Raw genomic sequence first — 24,099 nt, 5'->3', positions numbered from 1 at the left:
TGTTAGAAGAATGGTAAAGTGAAGACTTCTGCTTGTCCCCTAAGGATTCCCTTTGGAAAAATGAATTACCACCTATATATCAGTTTGAAGCATGGTCACTCTGGGTAAGTCTTGTATTTTGACTCCAGAGAGTCTTGTGCCCTCAGACCCCATGTTACGGGAAAAATGCTTTTGCAATATCCCAAGCAGAGTTGACTCAGCATTAACAGGAGTGTCACTTTGGGCTATCGGCACTTCTGCTTGCCTTGGTAAAGGCATGTGCCTATCAGACCTGCACAAAGCCCACGTGCTACCAGACCACCTGGCAAGACCACCCACACTTTTCCCAGGAATACATTACTCCAGAAGTTGACAGGGTTACACAGTGTATACCCTCTTTTCCATGAGGTTCTCTCATTTTGTTTTCTCTCAAGCAACTTGTGTCCTTTTATAAACAAAGAGGAGATGTGGTGTCCCATCATTGTGAAGTGACACTTTTGCATGACCCTGGGCACCAGTTCTGACTCAAAGAACAGGTATGAATATAACTGGTATACAAGAGCATGAAGCAAAACTGCTGCGATGGCTCCAAAATGTTCATTTCTCTTTTTACTATGGGAATGGGTCCTGCTTAGCTCTGTGCATAACAGTGTGAAATGACCCATTTTTGCAATAAAATAGTAATCAAACTAATTAAAAACTTGTCCTGAAGACCTGGCCCTGTTAAAATACAGAATATTTGACAACACTTCAGGACTACTCCTTTTACCACGTAAATGTCACCAAATAGGTTTTTCTTATTTCAGTGTTTTTGGTGAAAATTGCACCCCATTCTTTTCCTTTACTCTTTCCCACCTCATAACACTCTTGGTGGAAGGGAAGAGACTGTTTAAGATCCCCTTGGTGGACTGTTAATGAAAAACAGATCAAGTGTTCCACTCCTGGTACTGCTCCTATGTCAGCACCACGTAGTGAAAGGGTCACCTTTGGGAGTGTGCATTCTGTCCTCTTGGTGACGTGTTGGTGTTGTAATGCCAAGTTATTGCCATCAGAAAAAAGGTAATTTATCCCAAGTCAGAGACAAGAGCAACTTCAAAAGGAAGCATTATAATTGTAATTTAGTGGCTGATCTAAACACTATAATTTACTATCTCCCTGGTTAGTAATACATTTTTTTCTCTCCATTATGAACACTGATGGAGTCTCAGTCGTGCATAATTCTCATGATCACTGGAGACTAATTCCTTTTGGAGTGATTCCACATCCTGAGATAAATAAACCAGGCTACGAAACTCTGCTCTTAAAACATTTATACTAGCAAGAGGCAATAACCCTGGAAAGCCACAAACCACAGAGGTCCCAAGTAACATCCAGAAATTGCCCACCTTGAGCGGGTTGCTCAGGGCCACTCCTGATCGGGTTTTAACCATTCCCACAGACAGAAACTCCACAACCTCACTGCATAACCTCACCCAGTGTTCAATTAAACACACAGTGAAAAACTCTTTTTTCTGCATTTAAGTGGAGTTTCCTGCATTTCATTTAGTGCCCACTGCTTCCTGCAATTTCACTGGGCACCACTGAAGAGTCTGGTTCAATCTCCTCTACCTCCACCCCTACCAGGTGTTTATACTCATTGATAAACTCCCCCTCCCAAAACTCACACTCATGTTGTTTCATAGTTGCTGGTTTTCTGTCTGTTCTTGGGACCTCTATGGAATTTCCCACGCAGATATTGTGGGAGGACCTTTTCTCTAGTTGAAAGCCCTACTGCCCACAATAAATAAGGTGAGGCTTGCCTTAAACACCTAAAAGATTAATGTAACCTGAGAAGTCAGTTAATTTCAATAAAACAGATCATTATTAAAACTCAATGAGTACTGGTCACTCTACATCACTTGCCAGTCTGTTATTTAGTGTTTTATAATGTAAAGCTGTGAACCAATTAAATTTGATTAAATTAAATCTGTGTAAATTAATCAAAACTCTGAATCAAAAAAGCTATGAACCAAGACAAGAGGCATTATGGAAAAAGCAGTGAAGAAGAATAGGGAAAAAGCTGGTTTACAAGGTAATCTTCTGTTAAGTCCTTTGAGACCTCAACAAAATGTTCCATGCAAAGCAATTTTAACATAGTCCAATTTGTTCTACGTACACACCAGCTGGTACCTTTGGGAGCTCAAAATAAGAAAACACATGTCTAAAAGCATGATTACCTTGAAAAATTATCACATACTGATAGAGTAATGCCTGCCTGACAGCCATGGGCATGTACATCTTTTCAGGCCCAGATGTTAATTCTAGCCCAGTATTAGTGAATTATTGGATTTGGTGTTGTTACAGTCTGGATAATTGCACTAGCAATCTGTCTTTATTTATTTAGGGATAAAATTGTTTATCAAGCCCTTACAACTGGTAACTCCATGTCCCTACAGCTTAACTAAGCCCATTTCATTTTGGTATTACCCATCTTGTGAGAGCTTTTGTCAGGAGCTGTCAGTCATTATATGGTGGAGCTTAAAGTAAAATTTGGGGATACCTTTTTTGTACCCCCAGTGTAGCTGTTATTGTCCCTGTGCAAATTTGCCTCCTGCTACATGATGAATAACAATTTGCTGTGCTTATGGGCTTAAAATTCTCCTTTGAAAAGAAAATAATTTGCACTCTTTCTTCTCCAAAATATACCCTACCTCAGTACTGTACTGAAGTGAAAAAATAACTGTCTTCCACATTTGGTAACTCATTTCTTACAGATATTTTGACCTTAAAACCCAACTTATCTGGATGGGAGAGAAACTCTTGAACAAAGAATGCAACAAGAGGCAAAACAAAGATATGCTAAAATGGCCTCGATTCATTTACTTTCCTAGTCCTGAGATATTTTATTTATGGAACTGACTGAGTTATACAGTTATAACTGAGTTGCCAGGTCAACTTGGGATGCTTTAAAGCTCCTGCTCACTCATTGCAACAGCCAGTGCCTCCAAGACTCAGCGGTAAATTATAGAGATACAGAGAGATATCTTTGCACTAGCTAGAAATAAACTGTTTTAATTATCCCTAAGCTGAACACATAAGTGAAGAAAATGATGAGAAAGCATTACGTGAGAAAGAAACTAGCTGTTCCAGTGCACAACTCATTTAAAGTACCAATAATGAAATGAGATTGTCTCCCTCCTTCTCCTCAAATGGAGAGCTGAAATGAAGAAGAGACATTTAATTAAACAAATAAATATCTGCATTAGCACAATTCCAACAAAAGGCTAAAATAGTGCCTGCAAGTTCTACAGGCTGAATTCTGATTTGCATTCTTATGCCTTTCAGTTGGCAATGACAAAAGTGAAAAGGAAAACAACTGAGGCTTACAGAGGAATGAAGTCTGTGATGGACCTGTAACCACAGGTCCCATCTTGGTGTCTACAAATAGCCGGAAAAAATTTCTGTTTACAACAATTTACAAACTGCTGTAAATGCCTTGAAAAACAAATTTCAGTACAACATAGATTGTGTATATTTTTTTCTTTCCTTCCTTTAAAATTCCCCAGTATTACTTGTACAGATGAGATGCCTTCAGAGTACAACAGGAACATTTCTGTGAGAAATCAAATTTGCTGAAACTCAGATTCATGTTTGCATTAATCAGGCTGGTAAAGTTCCTAATTAGAGCTGCTGGAATGTCTCTATTTGCTGATAAATGAGGATTACGTGGAGAACCTGCTCATTGCACAGGCCAGTCCAGAAGTTTATATGAGTTTTACAGCAATGGACATGTGCATCAATTCCAGGTGACTTAAAGTAAGAGGCTGCCTAGCAGCTGAGTCAGTGTGACATCAGCAATGCATGTGAACGCATCCAGGACACACAGCCCTTTCAGCTTCATCCTTTTCTGCTTCCCAAATCCATGGTGACATTGAAGATTCCAGAGGTCGAGAAAGAAAAATCCAGAGCACATAATTTGGAAAGACTGAAGTTATTTCTAATTGCAATACAGTAGGAGTGATGCTAACTAGACGTTACATCAGAGATGTGGCCCAGATCTGCCTCTCTTTCCATTCTCCTGGACAAGGCAATAACAATATTTTAGAATAATAGATCTGCTCAAACAGTATCTGTTACTATATGCAACAAACATCCACTATCAACTTCGTGATTTACACTCTCAAAAGTGAAATTTCAGACTGCAGTTCCACAGAAATCTTCACTCAAATAATACCACTAATTCCAATAAGGATTTGGAAGAAGGGTCAAGGACTGCACTGAACTGTTTGCTCGACCTTATGCAGTAAGAAGGAACAATAAACAGCCTGAGCTTATTTCTACTGTTTTTACTACATAACTCAGACACCTTGACAAAACTGAGTAAGTGACTGAAATAAATAACATGCACCTCCATAGGAAAATGTGTGAGTGTCACCTAGGTACTCACCAAATCCAAGATGATGGGCAAACAGTGCACAGAAAAGAAGTACAAAACCAAAGAGTAACATAAGCCAAAAATGTCACCTTAGTGCAAAAAAAAAAAAAAGGAAGCCATTCTCTCATGTATTAAAAAGGCCTATCCCTGGGGGGCCTTCTCCTGAGTACAGAATTCAGTCTACACAATGCACTCATCTGGGGATGTTGAGAGATCCCAAAGAAGAACAGCAGGAATGATCACATCCTAGAACAGAGAAGAAAATGAAGGAATCTGTCAGATGCTATGTCTGTCAGGAGCTCCATGGGATTAGCTAAACCCATCTGTCCCTTTCTGTAATGGAGGATTCTCCATTCTGTGTGAACCCATTACCAAGAATGATCTCCAAGGATGATATCTGAACATTATCTTCATTAAATAAACTAGAACATAACACATGACCTTGACAGATCACATTAACTAGAAGAATGGTACATGTCAGCTTGGAGGTCAGCATAGAAATGAGCAATATTGGTCAGACTTGGCTCTACTAAGTCAGTAAAGATGTTTTTAAATAGCGTGGTCTCAGCCAGAATTGCAATGTTAATTTACCATACTTTATTTAAAACAGTTTGAATATCATAATCACATTTCAATGTTAAGTACATTTTTAGTACAGATAAACTCCAGAAGTTGTTGTATAGACTCCATGAGCCTTCTTAGTCTCTAAGAAAAAATTAAAGGAGAAAAATTAATTTCCTCTTAAAGAATTCTCCAGTTACACAAACAGTTGATTCAATGCTGTATTATCTAAAACAGCAACCTCTAAACCATAGCTATTTCTCCTACTCTTAGAACAAGTTCTCTACACAGAACTGCAGGCCCAGCCACCCTTTGGCATTATGAACAGTACGAGTTTCCACTCACATGGCCCCAGAGAGAGCACACGTTCCAGCTTTGTACCCTATGTCCTGTGACTGGAGTCACAAAGCACTGAAGTAACTCCACTCACTCCCAAGGAAGTTCTTAAAGAAAGGGGAAGATTCTCTCTTCATGTAGTAGAGAGGACAGGTTTTGCTTCCTTTCGCTTTTCCCTGGAGTATGAGCAGACAAGCTAATGCAATCAGCACTGACTCATTTGCTTGTACTCTCCAGCACACTGAGCTGTGGGCTCACAGGTGATCTAGTGGCAGGATGTCACCTTCAAAGGCTGGAATTGATTGACAGGACATGTTATGAATGGTCACCCTTCAGTTATTATCAGTGAATATCTCTCTAAAGCATTCCTTCAATTCCAACCTATTGCAGCACTTTACCTAGCTGGGGAATTTTAAAAGATATTTCTTCTACAGTGTAAACCAGCACTTGCAACAATTATTTGAACTATAAAAGGTTTCAGGAGTGTTTCCTGCAATTGTGATCTATTCAGCAGCAGAACAAACACTACAGAAGACTAGAGAGACAGCCTGCATTTTAAAATATATACTCCTGAAGTGTCACTCTTCATCTAGAAGCAAGTACACAACTATTCAGAGCTTTCACTTGAATTGGGAAAGGTTACTTCACAGTTCAGTGGCACAAAACACAAACATCACGAACATCTCTTCAGCTTATTCTTCTCCCATAGAAGAAATAACTCCTTTTAACTAAGTGCAAAGAATTTCTTAATAAAGTTTACTTAGTAAGGTGTAGTCCACAAGGAGACTCTTAAAAGACTAGTACCTAAATATACAATAACGGAGTATTTGTGTTGTCTTTCCCTCCTCCCCCAGCACTGCTATTGTTATCTTAGCTTTTCACTTTTGGCTTAGATGCAAGAAAGCAGCAGACTGAAGTCTGCTATCCTCTACACTGCATGAGAGTGGATTTCAAAGCAACAGTTTCCCAGGCCAAATTCTGCTCTATCTTTGTCAGTACAAGCCTGGTGTAGCCCTCCCGCTCACTAAGCGATTTCCATACTTACACCTGTATGTCTAAGAGCAGCCTGGGTTTATGACCCCCTTTTCAGACACCTGCTTCTATCCCAAAAGGGATGGACACCAGAAAAACCTTCACTACTACTTCACAAATAAGAAGTCAGAAAGAGTGTAAGTTTGGATGGCCTTTGAGGAGTCACCCAAGTTGCACCTCTGTTTTAAGCAGGTTCAGCTTTCCCCAAATCATTCCCAACAAGTGGGAAAAGCCACTTAAAAGCCTTAAAGTGCCTTAAACAAAGGTTTGATACTGGAAAAAACATTACCCTGACTCATTTCAGTCTTCTCTGGGCTAACCCAGCTGTTTCTGTCCATACAACACAGTGAGGAAAAACCTGTGGAGCATCCACTACCCTGTACCTGTGGTGCTCATTAATGAGAGCTGCAGACAAGTTACCTCTTGCTAGAGTTGGGATGTGGCCACTTGGTGTTTAGAACAGAGTGAAGTGGGGCAGAGATGCTGCTCACCATGTTGCAGAGAAGGAAAAGGAGGGCAAGCCCCAGTGGTGCCAAAAGTCCAAAAACTACCTGAACCAGTGTGAACTGATGATGATCTCAGCCATAGATGAAGCTTCAAAAGAGAACTGTAGCTGCACTGTTTTTACCAGAAGGAGCCTTCTATTAATAAACTCTGTTAAACCATTTGACATTAAAATGCAGAGCTGCTTTTAAAGGATCAAAGCATTGAATGTTAGTTATTAGAATTGTTAAAATGACACTGTCCCTCTGGTCCTTTCTTATTATTAATCACAGCAGCTCCCCAAACTTCACCAGGTAAGCAGGGGCTGCCCCTGGAATGCATTTAAGTCACAGTGAAGTTATCACCATAAACTGCTGAAGTTCACAGGAAGCAGTCAGTCCCATGGCCACTAGGAACAAAATGGGATTTGAGAGAGGGGATTCTACTCATACTCCAGCCCTCACTGCATTTATATTTAAGCATACCAGAGAAAAAAATGATGTATACACATCACAGAGGTAGCGCACAAAAAAAAAGTAGTTGAGGTATGTTGTTATGGATTTCAGACAGCACAGAAGTAACAACATGACTCTCCATGATGGTAAAAATGAGAGCAAACTTTATTCTTCTAAATTCTACTTTTATAGAGTAGTTTGGTACAAAGAACGTGATTGGTTATTCGGCGCCTACACCCTTTTGTAAACATTTCTTTCCAGTAAACATGCTGGAAAAACACCACCTGCAGATGGTTTCTCACTTCCCAAAGTTTGTTTGAATTCCTCCTTTAGATTTCTCAGGCTAACATGAGAAAGTTGCTCACTTGCCTTTCACACAGACACTGACAGAGCCTGAAGCCTAAATTCAGACCAATGTCAGGCCCAGAGAGGTAAAAGAATTTCTTCTGTTCACAACATCCAGAATAGCAGGTAAAGCCACAATTCTGCCACAAAGTTTTGAGTGAAATACTGCTTAGTAATTGCACTCATTACACCAACTTCTTTGGGGATAAACAGGAAAAAGCAAACCACTTCTCTTCAAATGCATGGCATAACAGTCAGCTACATGTGATTTATGGAAGCTCAGATGAAGCTGAGGAAGAATAATTTCATGTATGTCACGTCAGTGAGATTGATTACCAACAAAGCTTATTCTGTGAGAGACAAGAATGCTCAGTTAAAACACAGGAGTGAGAGAACACATGTATCAAATTAATTACAGTTGATACAGTTCTTTCTCCTACAAGCAACATTTGCAGTTCCTGAACAACAACACACTGCCTGAAGCAATACAGCATTTCCTCCATCATAGTGAGAACCTAAATGCTGCTCTTCTGTATTTTCAGAACTGAGGATGAAACAGACTTACTGAAGCATGGAGTCATCCTCCAAAGATGTGTACTTATATGACTCCCTGTAGTTTGAAAATAACACAAAAACCTATCTACTACCAGCCATAAAGATGTTTCTGTACACATGCTGCCTGATGAACATTTGGATAAGAACCAGAGTCAGATCTTGAGAATCACTCATGCAGATCTGAACACAACTGACTTGAAAGACTGCCACAGCTGGATGCCCAAGTGTTTCTAAACGCTCAAGCAGTATCAGTTAGGCACTCAGCTGGTTAGTTTACAGGCAAATGCCATTTTAGAAATGAAGCATACTAGAAAATACTTCTATGGAATACAAGGATAAGAGTAAACGTACTTTGACATGAACAAACTAAATAAAATTCAGCATTATGCTCTATCATCTTATAATAACGGCCTCCAAATAATTTTGTTTCAGTTATCGGATAGGTACATGTGCATCCCCTCAATAGAGGTATTGCAATGGCTCTCATTAAAGTATGATAATTTTTGTAGTTGTTTAGCATAAAGCCAAATGATGTGTTCACTGTTCCATAACAAGCATTGTTCAACAAGCAGATTCAATGAGGAAACATAGCAGTGCAAAAAGGAGTGATTTCTCTTACACCTGTGTAACATTTCTGATACAAGCAAACAACGAACCAATTGGTCCTTGTTCTCTGGTTTAGTTGCTCATCTGCCTGGAATTATCCAAGAAAGGCTGTAGCACTGGAAAAAGCAACAGTTCACTGCTCTAATGTTATTGACCTCTTTCCCATACCTGTAACATTTCAAACAAATATGCAAAGTGTGGATGCTTAGTAGGCTACATTTACCTAAAGTCACTTCTGCCTGGACCATCTAGCACCCTCAAAAAGCTGTTTACAGAAGAACCAGTGCCTCAAATATTCAGAAGCATTTTTCTGAATAGATTATTACAGAAAAGAAGTTCAACGCATTCTTTGCAACAACAACAAATGTAAACCATATTGTGTGGCTGCATGGCACTTATTTGCCAGCTGGACTTAAACCATGACAAATATGTAAGCAATCTGATAAGAGAAGCTTAAAATAGCATTACTACTGAAAGCTTAAAAGCTGATCTACTTCAACTTGAATTATTTTTAAACATTTAAATTAATTGTAAATTTATTAAATACATTCATTTGATTCAGCAAAAGATTTTCAAGCATGCACTTCAGCAAGCAGTTTGTTCCACAGAAGTCAAAGCTTTTACACAGGTTTAATACTAGCAGAACACTGTAGCGAATCAAGAATGACCTTCAGAAATCAAAGTGTTTCAAGTGCCAAAAATCAAACTACTTAATATGGTAAGGTAGGACGTCTTGGAAATTTGATGCAAACCACTTTCATCCAGTGAGACAGACTCAGCATGTATCTGTTGCCGGAGATCAGCCAGAGTCAAGACAGCACTCAATATGAGTTAAAGATCTTGCTCATTTATTCAGCTATTTGGCTCACATTTATACTGTGCTAAGCATATCATGCACCTAACTCTGAACATCATTGTTTAAACCATAGTGTTCACGCGACCTTGCAGTATACGTAACTGGCTTAGAAGCTCTGTCCACACGGCTGGATGCTGTAAGCCTTCCCCAACTTATGGTCAACGCATCCTGTCTAGCATCCTGTTATGGCTATTGCTCCAAACTTTACTTCATCCTTATCCCATCTAAAGAACAGTTCAAGGACGTTTCAGCTTCTACTCATCCTTTAGGCTAAAAGCAGGATTGTGCACATGTCCCTGCTTTTCCAGCCATGCATCCACATGTATCCATCTGTAATCTCCCAGATTAAATCAATGACAAGTGAGCTCTTTTACTGTACCCTCACTGCAATAGGAGCATTAGGATTCAGATCTAAAGAGACAGTATCCAAACAAAATGTGTTCGTAACACCAGTTCCAACAACCCCTTGGAAACCAAGATTTAAGTCAAAGCAAACTCAGGAGACAACATTCTCCCAATGACTCTTCACTGCAGGAACAGAATCCCTTAAGCACTTTTTTTTTTACTGCTGCTTATTATCCTGTGCAGAGGAAAAATGCTCTAGTGCTTTGTGTTGTGTGGGTGATGCTCCCATTTCCCAGCTGAGTTTGGTTCAACATTTATAGAAGGCATAAAGTAGTCTGAATTGGCTTCTATCAGTAAAATGACTCAGTGATCACTGTGCAAGTGGGAGGACTTCAAGCATTTGACATTGCTTCTCACATTCTTGCTGTTACAAATGCAAATGTTGGGGAATTTAAACTCGTTCCTATCTTGTCATTTTAAAATCCTAAGGGACCTTTGATCATTCAGTGGCCTGTTAAATATTTAGCAGTCAGGAAGAAAAGATTTTTTTTTCCTTCTGTGAAGGTGTAAGTGGTTTCAAATCTAATACTGCTTCCTTTATGTGAATACAATGTATCACCATTTGCCCACCATTTTCCTCAGAGGAGAAAAAAACCCCCTTCAATTAAAAATTGATCTGCCTACTAAACTAATGAAAAAAGAAGACAGAAGTAATATAAATAGACAGAAGATAGGGCTGTGAACTCCACAAACTATGTAATCTGCATGCACAGAGCACACGTACATCTTGGGGGCTTAAAAAATAAATTTTAATTACTCTGTCCTCCTTCAGAGCTGATTGCCTTGCAAATATTGGCTGGGGACATGCTCAACTTGCAGAAGGCAGCACTGCCACTACCCTGTTCAGAGGTGCAGGGCTTTGGTCCTGAGGGCACCAATACCCCTACTGCACTTGAACCTGTTAATCCCACTGAAGCACGTGTGATTGTTTTCATCGTAATATTCATCACACTCCATGAGGAGATGTCTCCCTAACCAGGGAGCACTGAGCTGTAACCAGCCCTGTTGCTCTGGCTCAACTCTGCCAGCAGCCTGAGGAGAGATGGCTCCTGCAGCCTCCCACACAAACGCTCTCCTGTGCTCGTTAGCATGCCTGTTATATTAATGACTCATCTTCATCGCAAAGCACCAGCTCAGACTCCTCATTAATCACCTTAAGTGTGCTGGCTTCTGCAGTTTGCTCAGAGTAACCCACTAATTTAGGCTTCAGCATTACAAATATGGAGAAGGAGTTTGTGGGTCAGGCCCCACCCTTCAGCAAGGACATTGTAACTTCACAGAAAACATCTTACGGTAAGAATCTGCTTTTTCTAACCTAGTGTTGAGTAATTCCTAGATATTTTTTATGAGCCAAAGTAACTGCTTTCAAAATGTGATCCTTAAATTGCATTGGTAGCCAGCAGGTCACTGCTAGTGCATTCCCAGTGATAGGCTCAGACAGAGAACTAGCCCTGTACCACAGCCCAGTCCACCTCTTCTGTAGAAAAAACATTGACTAGCTTGTTCATCGGTATGAAAAACCTAGAGCAAAAAACAAATGCACTGTACTGCAAATTGATTTTTTCCTCCAGAGAAAGAGAAAAAAATTCTCTCTAAATATTCTGAAAAAGTGTTATGAGAATGAGAAAGCCATTGAGAAGAGCTGCAGGTTGTGATGAGGAAACATGGACTTTTCATGGTCCATGGGCACTTTCTCTTGTATTCCAGCCATTATTAGATTACATTCACAGCTCCTTCTTTACATCTCTTTGGATTTCAATTACTGTTTCTTAATTATTTCTGTAATAAGTTCATTTTTCTCCATTTTACAGATGACCTTTTTTAACACTAACTACAAAGTAATATGGCTTCCTACTCTACCTTAAAATGGGTTTTGCACAAATAAACACCAGAGCAAAGTGCACTGTTAGCAAAAACGAACAGCCTATAACTGATGTAAATTTATGTCCACTCACCAGTTAGCCCATCAATTTCTTCTCTTATAAAATGTCAAAGCACCTGTCAATTATGCAGACAGTGTGTGAGAGAGGAGACTAAAAGAACAACTCTCCCTTCTAACTTGCCACACCATTCAATGGGTGAACCATTTGATAGAGAGGTTAGAGCATAGACACAGTAGATATGGATCAGAAACTTGACAGATATGTAAGCAATACACCAAGGTTGTACCACTCCTTGACACATCACTTTCTTAAAATACACACTAGATACCACATATGGAGTATCCATCTAGAACCATGCATTTGGCAGGTGTATATCAGAGCAGTTGCACTGACTTTAGACCCCATGATTGAGCACTTATCTATCCCAATAGACTGCTTATCTACCAAGACTATTTGTATTATTGGAGCACCAATTCCCAGATAGCTGGTTAACTTCAGTTCATGAGATGGGCTTTGTTCAAGCCAAAAGCACACATCTTCATATACAGCTCTCTCCACAAAGGAAGGGGACAGCTTTTTCCCTGACTGGGACTGCCACATTGAAACTACAAAACCCTGTAACACCACTAAGACTGAATGTAGCAGACTATGTGGATAACTCCCCAGCATTTGTATCTTGAAAACACTACTCAATTTCCTTCCACGGGACAAGTGTCTGCCGCTACCCTAAAGGAAGCATTCATTCCTTCCTTTGCCTGCCTAAAATAAATACCTTTCTGGCACAGAAAAAAATCTACTTTTAGACATGCTACATATGAGCAATACATTTTGCTGTAAGACAGACCTGAGCTCATGGCAGCAAGGGGCAGCCCACAGCTGACAACACTCATAGATCAGCTGAGCTCATGTCACAGGCAGCATTGCTTTCCTTCCTGAAATACATTTTGTTTCCCCTTCTGCTTTAGATTCTTTTTTCTTTTTGGTTTTGCACTTCAGGATTACTAACTGCAAACCCAGCAGCCACATGTTGCTGCTCCTCAAAATCCCAACTCCTCTGGTGAATGGCCCTTCAGTAAGGACCTCACCATCCTCATCTCGCTGATTTTCACCTTGGGTAAGAGCAGTCCAAGCCCAGTCAGCACTGACCTGCATAAGGAAAGGTCTCCCGTTACACAGGAAACTGTCCTGGCTCAAGGGGCCAGACTTCTGAAGTCTTCTGAAGTTAAGCTTCTCTCCTTTACATCCCCAAAGGACTACCTGCCTTGCTCCAATCCCTGCTCATTGCTGGATGGCTGTCAGTGCAATTCCAGAATGCTAACCCAGTAGCTAAAAACTGCTAAAACTGACCAAGTCTGTAACACCACTCAGCACTCCAGCTTGGGCAACACTGATGCTGTGGCTTCATCACATCGACTCTACATTTTACTTGACTCAAAGACTTGAAGTCTTAGTAAACCATCCAGTAGCTGTTAAAGTGTCCCAGCACAGTAAGAGTATTTATGAAAATACTGAAGGAGCTTTCCTGTTCAAATAAAGCAACTTTTTATTTCCTTCCATAATACATTGCTTTAGTCAGGGCAATCTGACACTGTCCAAAAGCCCATATTTAATCAAGAGCAGTTAAAAGTTGTTTTTCTACATGGGAACTAAAAGTAACTAATTTCAGCTGCTGAGCTTGTGAAGGACACTTCCCTGTCCAACACTCTTACACCACCTGAGCTGGGACTGAGGCCCCCTTCATATCTACACCCCCCACACCCACACAGAACAGTTTTCCTCACTGGCTGGACCCCAGGATTCCCACACAGCATGGTCGCAGATGTCTCAAATTTTTAAGTACCTCAATCATGGTATAATAACAAAATTACAGCTCAAGCTGGTGCCTCTGAGGAGGGACTCAGAACAAAGGAGCCCTTGGGCTTTTATACCCTCACAGTCTAAGGGCAGGAAGGTCTGGAATCACCTCCTGCTGTGTCCCTGAGTGTCTGGTCCCCTGGCTGGGCCACAGGTGCCAGAGCCCTCTGTTCTACAAAGGGTCAGCACTTCATGGCCTCTTGCTTGGGGCTCTGGCTCCTGCCCCCCGAAGCTGAACCCATAACTCAACTCTACTGCAGGCACAGCCTGAGCTACTGCACCAAATACACACCTGCCAAAATGCTGAGTGAACTTACTCTGCAGAAATTCCAGACTAAGTCTCCACTGGAAAGTTTTGCTGTACTTGTGGTACATACTGGGAGCATGAAACCAGTTCATCTTTATTGATATGTCTATACCCACACCAATTCTTGCAATGTAGTTCTTCCACCAGTATAGCATATTCTGAAAAACTTTCTCTCTTTTTTTTTTTTTTTTTTTTTTTTTTTTTTTTTTTTTTTTTTTTTACTATAAAAGCTTTGTTGACATTTGGGATGAAGTTCCTCAGAGAGCTCTACCAATATCTGCCTACCTTCTAAATATAATCTTTCTTCAGACATCTATCACATCCTCCCATGACACACACAGAATCTGTTCAAGCTTTTTGTACAGTCAGTGACAGATTTAACTCTGCATTTGCCACATTGGGAAGTAGTATAGAAACACCAGCACTTCTCTGACAACATTTCTGTCCTTTCCCATCAACTATTAGACTGTGTATCTACTTGTTGTCTCCCAATGCCACACGACTCCCAAGAAAGAGCCTATTTTGAAGTTTGTAAAGTGCATAAGCAAAAAAAAGGCCCTCTGATGCTTGTTCGTTACAAATTGCACAGCAGAAACCAGCTCCTAGTCCCTTCCCTGGATAACCTCTCTATTTCCCAGACTGCTTCTTGACACTCACTTGGAAGTGTGATGTGCTTTGCACTGCTACAAAGCAAAATCATCCCAGAGGACTGCCATGGGTTTGAAGTCCAGGGCATGCCATGTTGCCTTGTGATTTCTGTTTTCTTTGGGAAGCCTTGGAGAGAAAAGTCAGACATAAAATGCTCACTGCTGATACAAAGCAGTGCCTTCCAAGCACAAATGTCTGCTCACGTGCAGAAGCACTCTAGGTACCAGATGTGACCATAAAAGCATCTCTTGCTTTGAAAATATTATGATTATTCTCACTTTTTCTTTTTGGTAAGAGAAGGAAAAGGTTTAAATTCAGGTAATGTTCTTCAAAGGACTGCATTAGAAATGCAAAGATAAGCAAAGCACTCAAAAAAACATGAAACACCATCTGCTCTCTTTTATCTTCTAATGTCTATCAGCATCAACAGTGTTGCCAACATTACTCACCCTCCTCATGATATTGGGTGTTTTTCTTATGCTCTCATAATCAATATTATACAATAGCAGTTTATTTAAAATAAACGAAAAAAAAATCCAATACACTTGATGCCTGAGAAAACTGGTGCAAGTCAGCAGCTCAGAAAAGCAGAAAAGTTAGAACTATTTAGATAGCATTTAACTGCTAAAATTTGTTATGCTATTAAGTGTAGTCCAGGAGCTACCTTTCAGAGTATCTCAGCTTCCACAGAGGTACCAAAGGGATAGCCACACTTAAGACGCAGGGTAGCATACTGAATCTCTCAAAAATCTGCTTTTAACTATGAACACAGAATATCCAAAAAATCCTGTTGCAAACCACATTTTTACAGAGGCATAGCTCATGACAAAGAAGTCAAATAAACTCTGTGCTTTTGGAAGCCAGGCAATACTCAAACACCAAGCCCCATATTGATTACAGTTTCATTATCTCCTCATGGGAACATCCTGGAGAACAAGTGCAGCCTTTGCCTCTCTTGCCAACTTTACATTATCAGGATTACATCTTACTCAGCTGCTTCACACAGCTTTTATTTTTATATAAAGTGAAGAAAGCTTTTGCTATTCTGAAACACTAAATATGTCATTACCCACTGCCTGCTGAGACCAGGGTGCAGCTCATGACAAGTGCAGTAGGCACTGGAGAGGCACCAGCACACCTTGGCTGGTAGGTGGAGCAGAGAAGCCCGGGAAATGCTGCTCACAGGTGTTTTTCAATGACTCAGCACAGCTGAGCTAGGACCCAAATGATTTGGGTCCCTTTGTATGTAGCCAGCAGCTGGGAAACAATTATGCCCTGCTCGCTCTCTCCCCATTACATCCCTAGCACAGGTGCCAAACAAAACCTCAGCCTCATCCTTTGCATTTAGTAAGATCCAAAGTCTTTAACCTCATCGTGTTGCTCCTCCTGTTTGAACTGGAAAGTAGGGGCTGCACTATGTGAAAGCGTTTGCATGTTACAGCCTGCATCTCTGCAGGAGGCTCTGTGACTCATGTCTGACTCATGCGAGACCTGTACCACCAACAGCATCTATCACAGCCAGAAAACAGAGTACTTGCCCTCAGGTTAGGAGCTATTTTAGTGCCATGTGTGTTAAGGAAGAAATATGCACAAGCCAAGGTAGCTGGCACAAGGAGACTTGAAGGAAGATGATGCTGCCCTGATCCCTACAACCCTCACTCAGCCCAAGCACTGGGGCTTCCACGAGGAAGATGAAACTGACAACAGCCACCACCTGAGCTTAATTTAACCACAGCACCCTCCCTGGCATCCAAAGCCCTCACAGGACTTTTTGCACATACACACTTGAGTTCATATACCTACACAGAAGAATGAACCTAAGCACACACTTGGTCCTTCAAATAATCAAGACCTGGTCTTTCTGGCACTGTGATTTGTGCAACACATTTTTCAAAATTTCATGTCTTTTCCTATCTATATTTTCCAATATGAAACAGCAAAGTTAGTAATTTTCTTACTGCTACAGCTTCCCCCCTGTCTCCACCAAGAGAGGGGGGAAAACCAGGATTTCAGAACATTGGAATGTTTCTTACAAAGTCACCTCCCTCTCTCCTTTCAGCCTCAATAAAGCAAAGGCATTTCTCCCCCACATTTAAAACCACAGAGCTCATTAAATACTTAATGAGTTTTGTGCTTTCCTGCTGCACAAGCAGCAAGCCTCAGTCTATTTTACAAGTCACAACTTTTTTGTTGTCATTTCTAATACACAGTTTTGTGCACAGAGGTTTCCTGAGAGCCATGTGGACCAAGACACGTTTCTTCACAGTAAGAAACACAGAAATTGGTAGAACAGCAGCACTAAAATTAAAACATTTATTTGATATATCAAACAAAACTTACAGCACCAAACCCTTATTCCTTATTATATTACACTAGATTAAGAAAGCACAGGCAAAATGCGTAAAATATTGTGGAAACAGTAAATTTGAAATCTTATAGGATATATTATATTTAGCAATATAATTTAACTGCACAGTAAAGCAGAACTGCTTAAGCACTGGACATGTATATCATTACAGTTTATCCACTGCAAGTAACTGCCAGTAGAGACAAGAAATTCTAAGTTGCTTGTAGGCAATTCTTTTGGATGAATTATCAGAGGGTAGTTGAATATTCAAAACAAGACACATTTTAGAAACCTATTTCTCAAAGAATATCCTCTTCAGTTAGTCCTTCCAGAAAACCAGGCCAAATTTTTAATTGTGTATCTGTCAGTGCAGATCATCTAAATCAATCATTTAAATTATGCTCAGTTTTTAGATATTAGTTTTAAGAATGAGAAGATGAGAAGACAGAGGAGCAATCATGAGATGATCTGCTTGGTTGATCTCTGGCAGATACTGCCAGTAGAGCTGTTAGGGGGAAGCAGACAGACATTCACACATGCAGGAGTCCATCTTTTTAATCTACTGCAAATCAAATCAAATGACCACCTGGGCAGCATTCAACAACTGCCATCAACAGTAGTCACCAATACATGTCTAGAAGGCGTCTTTGAACTAATTAGTCAGCTTCCAAACTGCAACTTTCCAAGCTTTCCAACAAGAAAACAAACATCTCTTAAATTGTCACTTTTTAAAGTTTATATTTTACCTGATCAAAACCATTTAGAGCTAACATACTTGGCTCAGATCCAGAGTCAGTGCCATAACTGCCAAAAACTTAGTTTTGGATCGAGCTGTCATCCGTGCCATAAGCTTAACAGTCTTGGATGCTTTGAAATGATAATAAAAAGCAAAATATGATGCTGCTAGCCTTAACACAAGGTGTCTGCATCATATGAACTGCTCTAGCATTACCAGAATTCTTAACTTGAATGTTAGTGCAGGTGAAGGCAGGTAGGAAACAGTAGTGATATTGGGAAGTATCACAATTTCAGGAAGCATACAGTAGCTGAAGAAAAGGCCAGTGGCAGCATCTTTCTCCACATCCCCAATCCTTCAATTACCCTGTGCTGAACCATGGGGAAATCACAGTCTTGGTCCTAGGAGGGAGAGGATATGTGGTAGACAGTGAGGAGGAGCAGAGGAAGTGGTTTTTAAGCATAACCATGTAAGCAGAGTCAACAAATCACCAGCAAATAGCTACAGAAGTACTGCGAGAAAAAACAAGAATGAGTCCCTGCCACAGGCAAAAAAGTATGGTCTTATCTCTTTGCAGTAACTTTTCCTGATTGGAAAAGTCAAGCTAAGTGTCTTGTCTGCAAAGTGGGAATAATTAGGGTTCCTACACAGCCATTTCCTAGCAACACCATACAAAGAGGAAAAGTAGCTGCTTCTTCTATCAATTGCAAAATAATATTATTTTAGAAGAAATTTACATCCACAAATTTACAGTTTTATACTTTTTTCCTTTCTTAAAACAATGATGTACTTAAATATAGAAAATAATTCTATGCTATTTGGGATCTAATAATTTGGCATAAAATCAAAGAACACATGTAAACAAAATGCTTAAATAGCACAGGAAATGTTTATTCTCTTAAGATCTTACTGGGTTAAATCAATATGAAAAAATGAATGAAATAGCAAAAGGTATCATTACCCATCCAAGAACCATGGTATAATGAAAGGAAAAGTCTCACATTAGGTTTGCTGAAACTATTAGTCCTTGGTTTTGATTGCTTTGTTTCTCTAGAGATTCTGATGGGAAATATGTGAATGAAGTGAGGAAAGGGATCTCTCAACTACTCAAAACCATAAAGAAATATATAAAAGCAAAACCCCAAAGCTAGTAAGACAGCTTCACATCTTACATTCAATCGCTCTTCCCATCACTTCCACGTAATGCTTCAATTTTTCATTTTTTCCTAACATTACCATTATGCTACCTATGAGCCCCAGTTATTGGGGGACTCCACTTAATCACATTCTGGCCAATAGATTACTCAGCACAAAATATCCAGGCCTAACCTGTCTTGCACAGGAATGATTTTTGGGAAGAGTGGTGCTCAAGCTCTTTCATGGAGTTAAAGTGAGATCAAACAAAAGTCTATACACCTCAGTCAGTCACATCCATGAATTTCAGCCTTCTGAATGCTTTACTACACACTGTACTGATGTTCACCTCTGCAGAAATCTTCCCCTTGCTTACAATGGCATGCCAAGATCATATTTTACACAGATAAGGCAGAAACATCCTACCAGCTCTGCAGGTAGGGAAACAGACTGATTAGATTGTCAGTGACTAAATGCAAAGCTGCAGCTCATTTCTGATAGACCAGAACTGTTCCTCCTACTTCTCCAGCAGCCTCCATCCATGGATCTAAATTTCAAAGCTCAAAGTGCATCCAAGGCATTTTAAGTTCCTGAGTTAAAAATTAATTTTGCCTAGCAACATGCCCTTAAGTTATCTTAGTTTTATGGAAGTTGTTTCAGTGATGCTTTTTGTCACAGAGGCAGCTTGGGCTCAGTATCAGCCATTTCATTTACAACCAGTACTGAAAGAGCCTGGAAAAAGCTTTACTTGATCCATCCAACCTTGAATTTTCTTCCCTGCTTCCTGCACTAATCCTTAACTGAGTATCACTGTCCCCATTTCCCCCCAGAACAACAATTCAAAGAAATTGCTTGGGTTTTTTTACAGTACAACACAATATATTAATTTCTGATTTTCTCTTGACATCTGTGAGGATGCACAGAGCTTGCTATGGGGTCACCAGCTGCAAATGTCACCTCCCATATTTTTGTGGAGCTTCTCTTGACCACGTGCTTGTCTGCCATCAAGCAATTTATCCTGCATTATTCCCAGTGTCTCTGCTTATTTCCCAGGATAGAACATCTAATTGTTAATGATCACATGTCCAAAATTCACCAGCTTCATAACTACACTCCAGCTCATCTAAAGATGCTTTGACAAAGCCTTCACGTATTCTGTCTTCCCCAGTTTCACCATATGGAAAATTGTCCTTTGAACACATTATCGTCTCTGAAGAAAACCCTCCTGGCATGTGCTTTACACACACACAGCTCCCTCCCTGTCATTAGCAGAGAAAAGGGACATAAATCCTATGTAGAGAACAAAGTCTTCCTCATTTAAACAAGTTTCCAGTGGGAGCCATTTGCAACTTTGTGTACTACCCAAATAATGTGGTTCAGGATGAATATTCCTTTTTTTATTTTTTTTTTGGCCAAAACTCCTATTGTTCCTGAAGAAAAAGGAAGCCTTTAATTGTTTTTCAGCCACATTCTCTGCATTGGATACCCTGCCAGATCTTTGCTGATCAATTTATATGCTGACGCTGCTTTTATTTTATTTTTTTTTTTTTGCCTGTTAAACTAATGGGGTTTTTTACTATTTTCATGTGATGTTCTTTGGAAAATTGCAGATTGTTTTCACAGTTATGCAGCTCCCATCATCACCTTAGCCACAAGTTTTGTACCTCTGTTTTGACCACATCCCCTCATTACTAAATGTAGTTTATGAACTCTGATATTCATTCATCTCCCATGCTTTCAACCAGAGAAAAATAGCCCACTAAATGCTTGCAGGAACTACACTATCCATCATTCCTTCTGTAATCCCTGACACTTCTGTTCATTGTCCTTCGTAGAAGAAGAAAAATTAGGGTGGAGAGCATGCAGTATATCAGTGGCTTCTCTTTTGCTGAAACTACAATGTGGGTTTATTTTCTGTTCCTGCAGGATGTGGAGTTGGGTCCTCAAGGCGCAGCTAAGCATATCACCTGTGAGTTGCATGTTCCTCCTTGGGACATTTGGTGGCCATGCCACAGAAGCAAAGCTCTAGGGCCAGGCTTCACTAGGCAGCTGATGCTGAGTTCAAATTCTTCACAGTAGGATGATGCTGGCTGAACATGCAGTCCCAGGTTTTAGTGGTGCAGTGATTTCTTCATCAGTTTCCAGCAGGAGTCATAACTCATCACTAGGATGTTCACAGAAGAGATTTTTGACACACATTGTGGCCATTTTTTATTTCCCTGCTACTCCCATTCTAAATCTCAGTTTGTCTTGATTCTTTTTGAGTCAGATTCCTTAAGAGTTTCTCAGGTCATTAAAAAAAAATTACCAAGAACCCTAATAAAACTTGCAGAATTATGTATCAAATTGTATTTTAACAGGGAATAACTTAATTGAAACATAAAAGATGCTGAACTCTAAGCAATTGCAAAGGAAATTAAGTCAACATAGTGAAAAGCTCACCTCCTCAACTTCCACAATCACAATCATTCCTTTTGCCCTAGTGGCTACAGCTAGAGCCTTTAGAAAAATCTCAATTTTTCATGCTCCTTGCTTTTAGTGACTCTGTGGTGGTGAAACCATTAGTATTTAAAACTGAAGGGTTTGGCTAAGAAGTTCATCTTACCTAAAAGGACATTCCTTTTGACTAAAAGCTAACAGTACGTGATGGTTTCCAACTCTCCACTTGGGAATTTGGGTAATACCAGAGAGGGGTAGATGCCATCTCAGTGCTCTCTCACTAGGGCCACAGTAAATAAGGTTTCTGTCTGACTCACCCTCATTTGTACTTGCACTGTTACGCAATTGGAGTCCCTGGGGCCCTGACAACTCTGTACCACATTTGTTTTGAACTCAACAAAATCCCATCTTTCTCAGAGGCCCAAACAAATGAAACCAGTGACCTTATTTCATTTCCTTTTCCCCAAAGGAGCATTAATTTCAGCGCTGTGTCGTAGATGGCAGAACAGTACATCTTACAAATTAGGCAGTGAGAAACAGCATTCCCAACATCACATTGCATAACTCAAGACACTGAGATTTACTATGTTATTCATGAGCCTTAACATACTGTACCCATCTATTCACAGAGCACTGAATCCTCCTTTTTAGAAAAGGCTCCTACATGTCCCATGCTAACAAAGATGACATTTATGAGTTTTACCATCAGTCTTTTTTCTCCTCAATTAATTTTGTCATGGTAGGAGTATGTCACTTATTTATGGCATGCATTTGGGTGGAGTGTGGGGTTTTAATCACCAACTGGAGGAATTTTTGTTGTTGGACATTTTGGCCAAAGCTGTGTTCATTTAAGAGTGGTTCAGAATTAGTAACACTGACAAGTCCCACTGGAAGCACTTTAGAAATACCTATTTTAGGATAAGTAATCTCAGATTAGACACCCTGAAGTTAGAATCCTAATTATGGGTCACTCAACAATTGCCCTGGAGAGTGACCTAATTTTTAATGCTGAAATATCATATATTTTATTGCTGCTGAGAGGGAAACAAAGTAATTAGTTGGTACTTTTTAACAGGACAACCAGCAATTTAAGTTTCTTTTACTGGGAAATAGTCTAAATTGTAGTTATCTGCGATAAATGATGTGAGATAATTTGTGTTTATAAAGTATGTATAATATAAATCAAGTTATGCCTTTTGGAAAAAACAGTAAAATCATACAAGTCGGGGGGGGGGGGGGGGGGTGTAAACGGATTCGGGAACAACCTTGCCGGAACTGGGGAACGACTGGATTTACAAAAGAAAAGGAGAGAAGATCCAAGGAAGATGGGTTCTCACCAGAGATGAGATTGCAAACGACCCAACCATTACCACCAAGATGGGCCTTGCTGAGCCGGGGACACGCATCTCAATATGCGATTCCCAGAAGTCCTACCTAATATTCATCTCCCCAGGAAGGACTATTCAACGGACCAAACGGCAAAGATGAATCCCCATGAATATGAAGGAAAGCTGATTCAACCAACCAAGCGGCAAGGATGGACCCCCATGAATATGAAGGAAAACTGAAAGGACAAAGAAAGCATGAAGTAATGCTCTGTCCCGCTAAAAGAACTGTATAAAAACTGGGCTCACGGAACCGAAAACGTGAACAGGGGAAGCTGCAGTGCGATAGAGGCCGTACTTAAGGTTCACCCACTGCCGATCCCAGGACTCGACACTGATTCTTTGATTGTTAGCTTACCTGTGTGAAAAATGCATATTATATGGCTCTACGCAGATATTTATTATATGTATTATGCTAGGTTGGAAAGTTATGCTGTATTAACATTTCAATAATATAGTAAATGTAGTAGTGTAATTAAAGTCAAGCTTTAGTGGTTAAAATAGAAACTATGCAAGTGAGATATTCTTTTTTAGCTCAAGAAAAGGAGAAGATAATCAAGAAATTCTTCGCACAGAGATAACAATTACAGAGACCCCTAAATTTTCCAGTGGAGAAGAATTTATGTCTCTCCTTATCAACAGAAACGAACCTCTTCAAGCCTGACTTAGACTCAAAGGCGCCTGGGGATTAACAGAAAGTTTTTGACAAGTACCAGGCGAATTTCTTGTTTTAAATAAAATATGCATAATCATGAGGTTACTCCTCTTAAGGGGTAAATTTTCTTTTAACGGGGTTCTTTTCCCAGCTCACTATGGTCCAGAAAGAGGTACCCAGCCCGGGCTGTAATTCTTTGCTGGTATTGTCTCATTAATTGTCCTAACTCTAATTGTTTAACCTTTATTACTATATTTGTATTATTATTTTTATAACCATTTTATTTTTATTAAACTTTTATAAATTCTAAAAACAAGCGTTTGGCGTTTATTACAATATGGTAGCAGAGGATGGTTATTAATACCTCGCTGTGGGTTCTGTAGGAGAATTAGAGTGAGAAGACGCGTCCTGCCTTGATTAGGAAGTCTTGCTCTGTTCCCCTGGTGTGACCACAGAGAAGCAGATAAAGATCCGGGGACAAAAAAGAGACAATAAAGCAAAGAAAAGGGAGAGAATTCCCTAAACTGCAGTAATTAGCTCCTAAAATTAACGTGTACACGAAGAACAAAGACCCAAGGACAAAGGAGCGGTGAGTAATTGCTTGGATTGGGGGGGTTGGGGTGGACGAAGCGGGGGAAATGAGTGTGTGTGTGTAAGAGAGAGAGGCGGGCTGGTAATCCCAGA

The 24,099-nt window shown here is 40.1% G+C and overlaps 1 protein-coding gene across 9 annotated transcripts in view; it reads right to left on the bottom strand.

Annotated features, from left to right (window-relative positions):
- Positions 1 to 24,099, bottom strand: part of LOC134563423 (alpha-synuclein-like) — an 87,024-nt gene that overhangs the window by 6,968 nt on the left and 55,957 nt on the right. The window contains exon 5 of one of the 9 annotated variants that reach the window (XM_063421339.1): positions 3,158 to 4,639. The exons of the other annotated variants lie outside the window; for them this stretch is intronic. Within the exon in view, the coding sequence (XP_063277409.1) occupies positions 4,574 to 4,639 (66 nt within the window). The 3' untranslated portion in view covers positions 3,158 to 4,573. Of the gene's footprint in view, positions 1 to 3,157; positions 4,640 to 24,099 lie in introns of those variants that run through there. 9 annotated transcript variants of the gene reach the window in all.

This window comes from Prinia subflava, chromosome W (genome assembly GCF_021018805.1).
Source record: "Prinia subflava isolate CZ2003 ecotype Zambia chromosome W, Cam_Psub_1.2, whole genome shotgun sequence".
Taxonomy (NCBI): domain Eukaryota; kingdom Metazoa; phylum Chordata; class Aves; order Passeriformes; family Cisticolidae; genus Prinia; species Prinia subflava.
The sequence above is the reverse complement of the archived record's forward strand: the minus strand, read 5'-3'. Positions and strand labels throughout refer to the sequence as shown.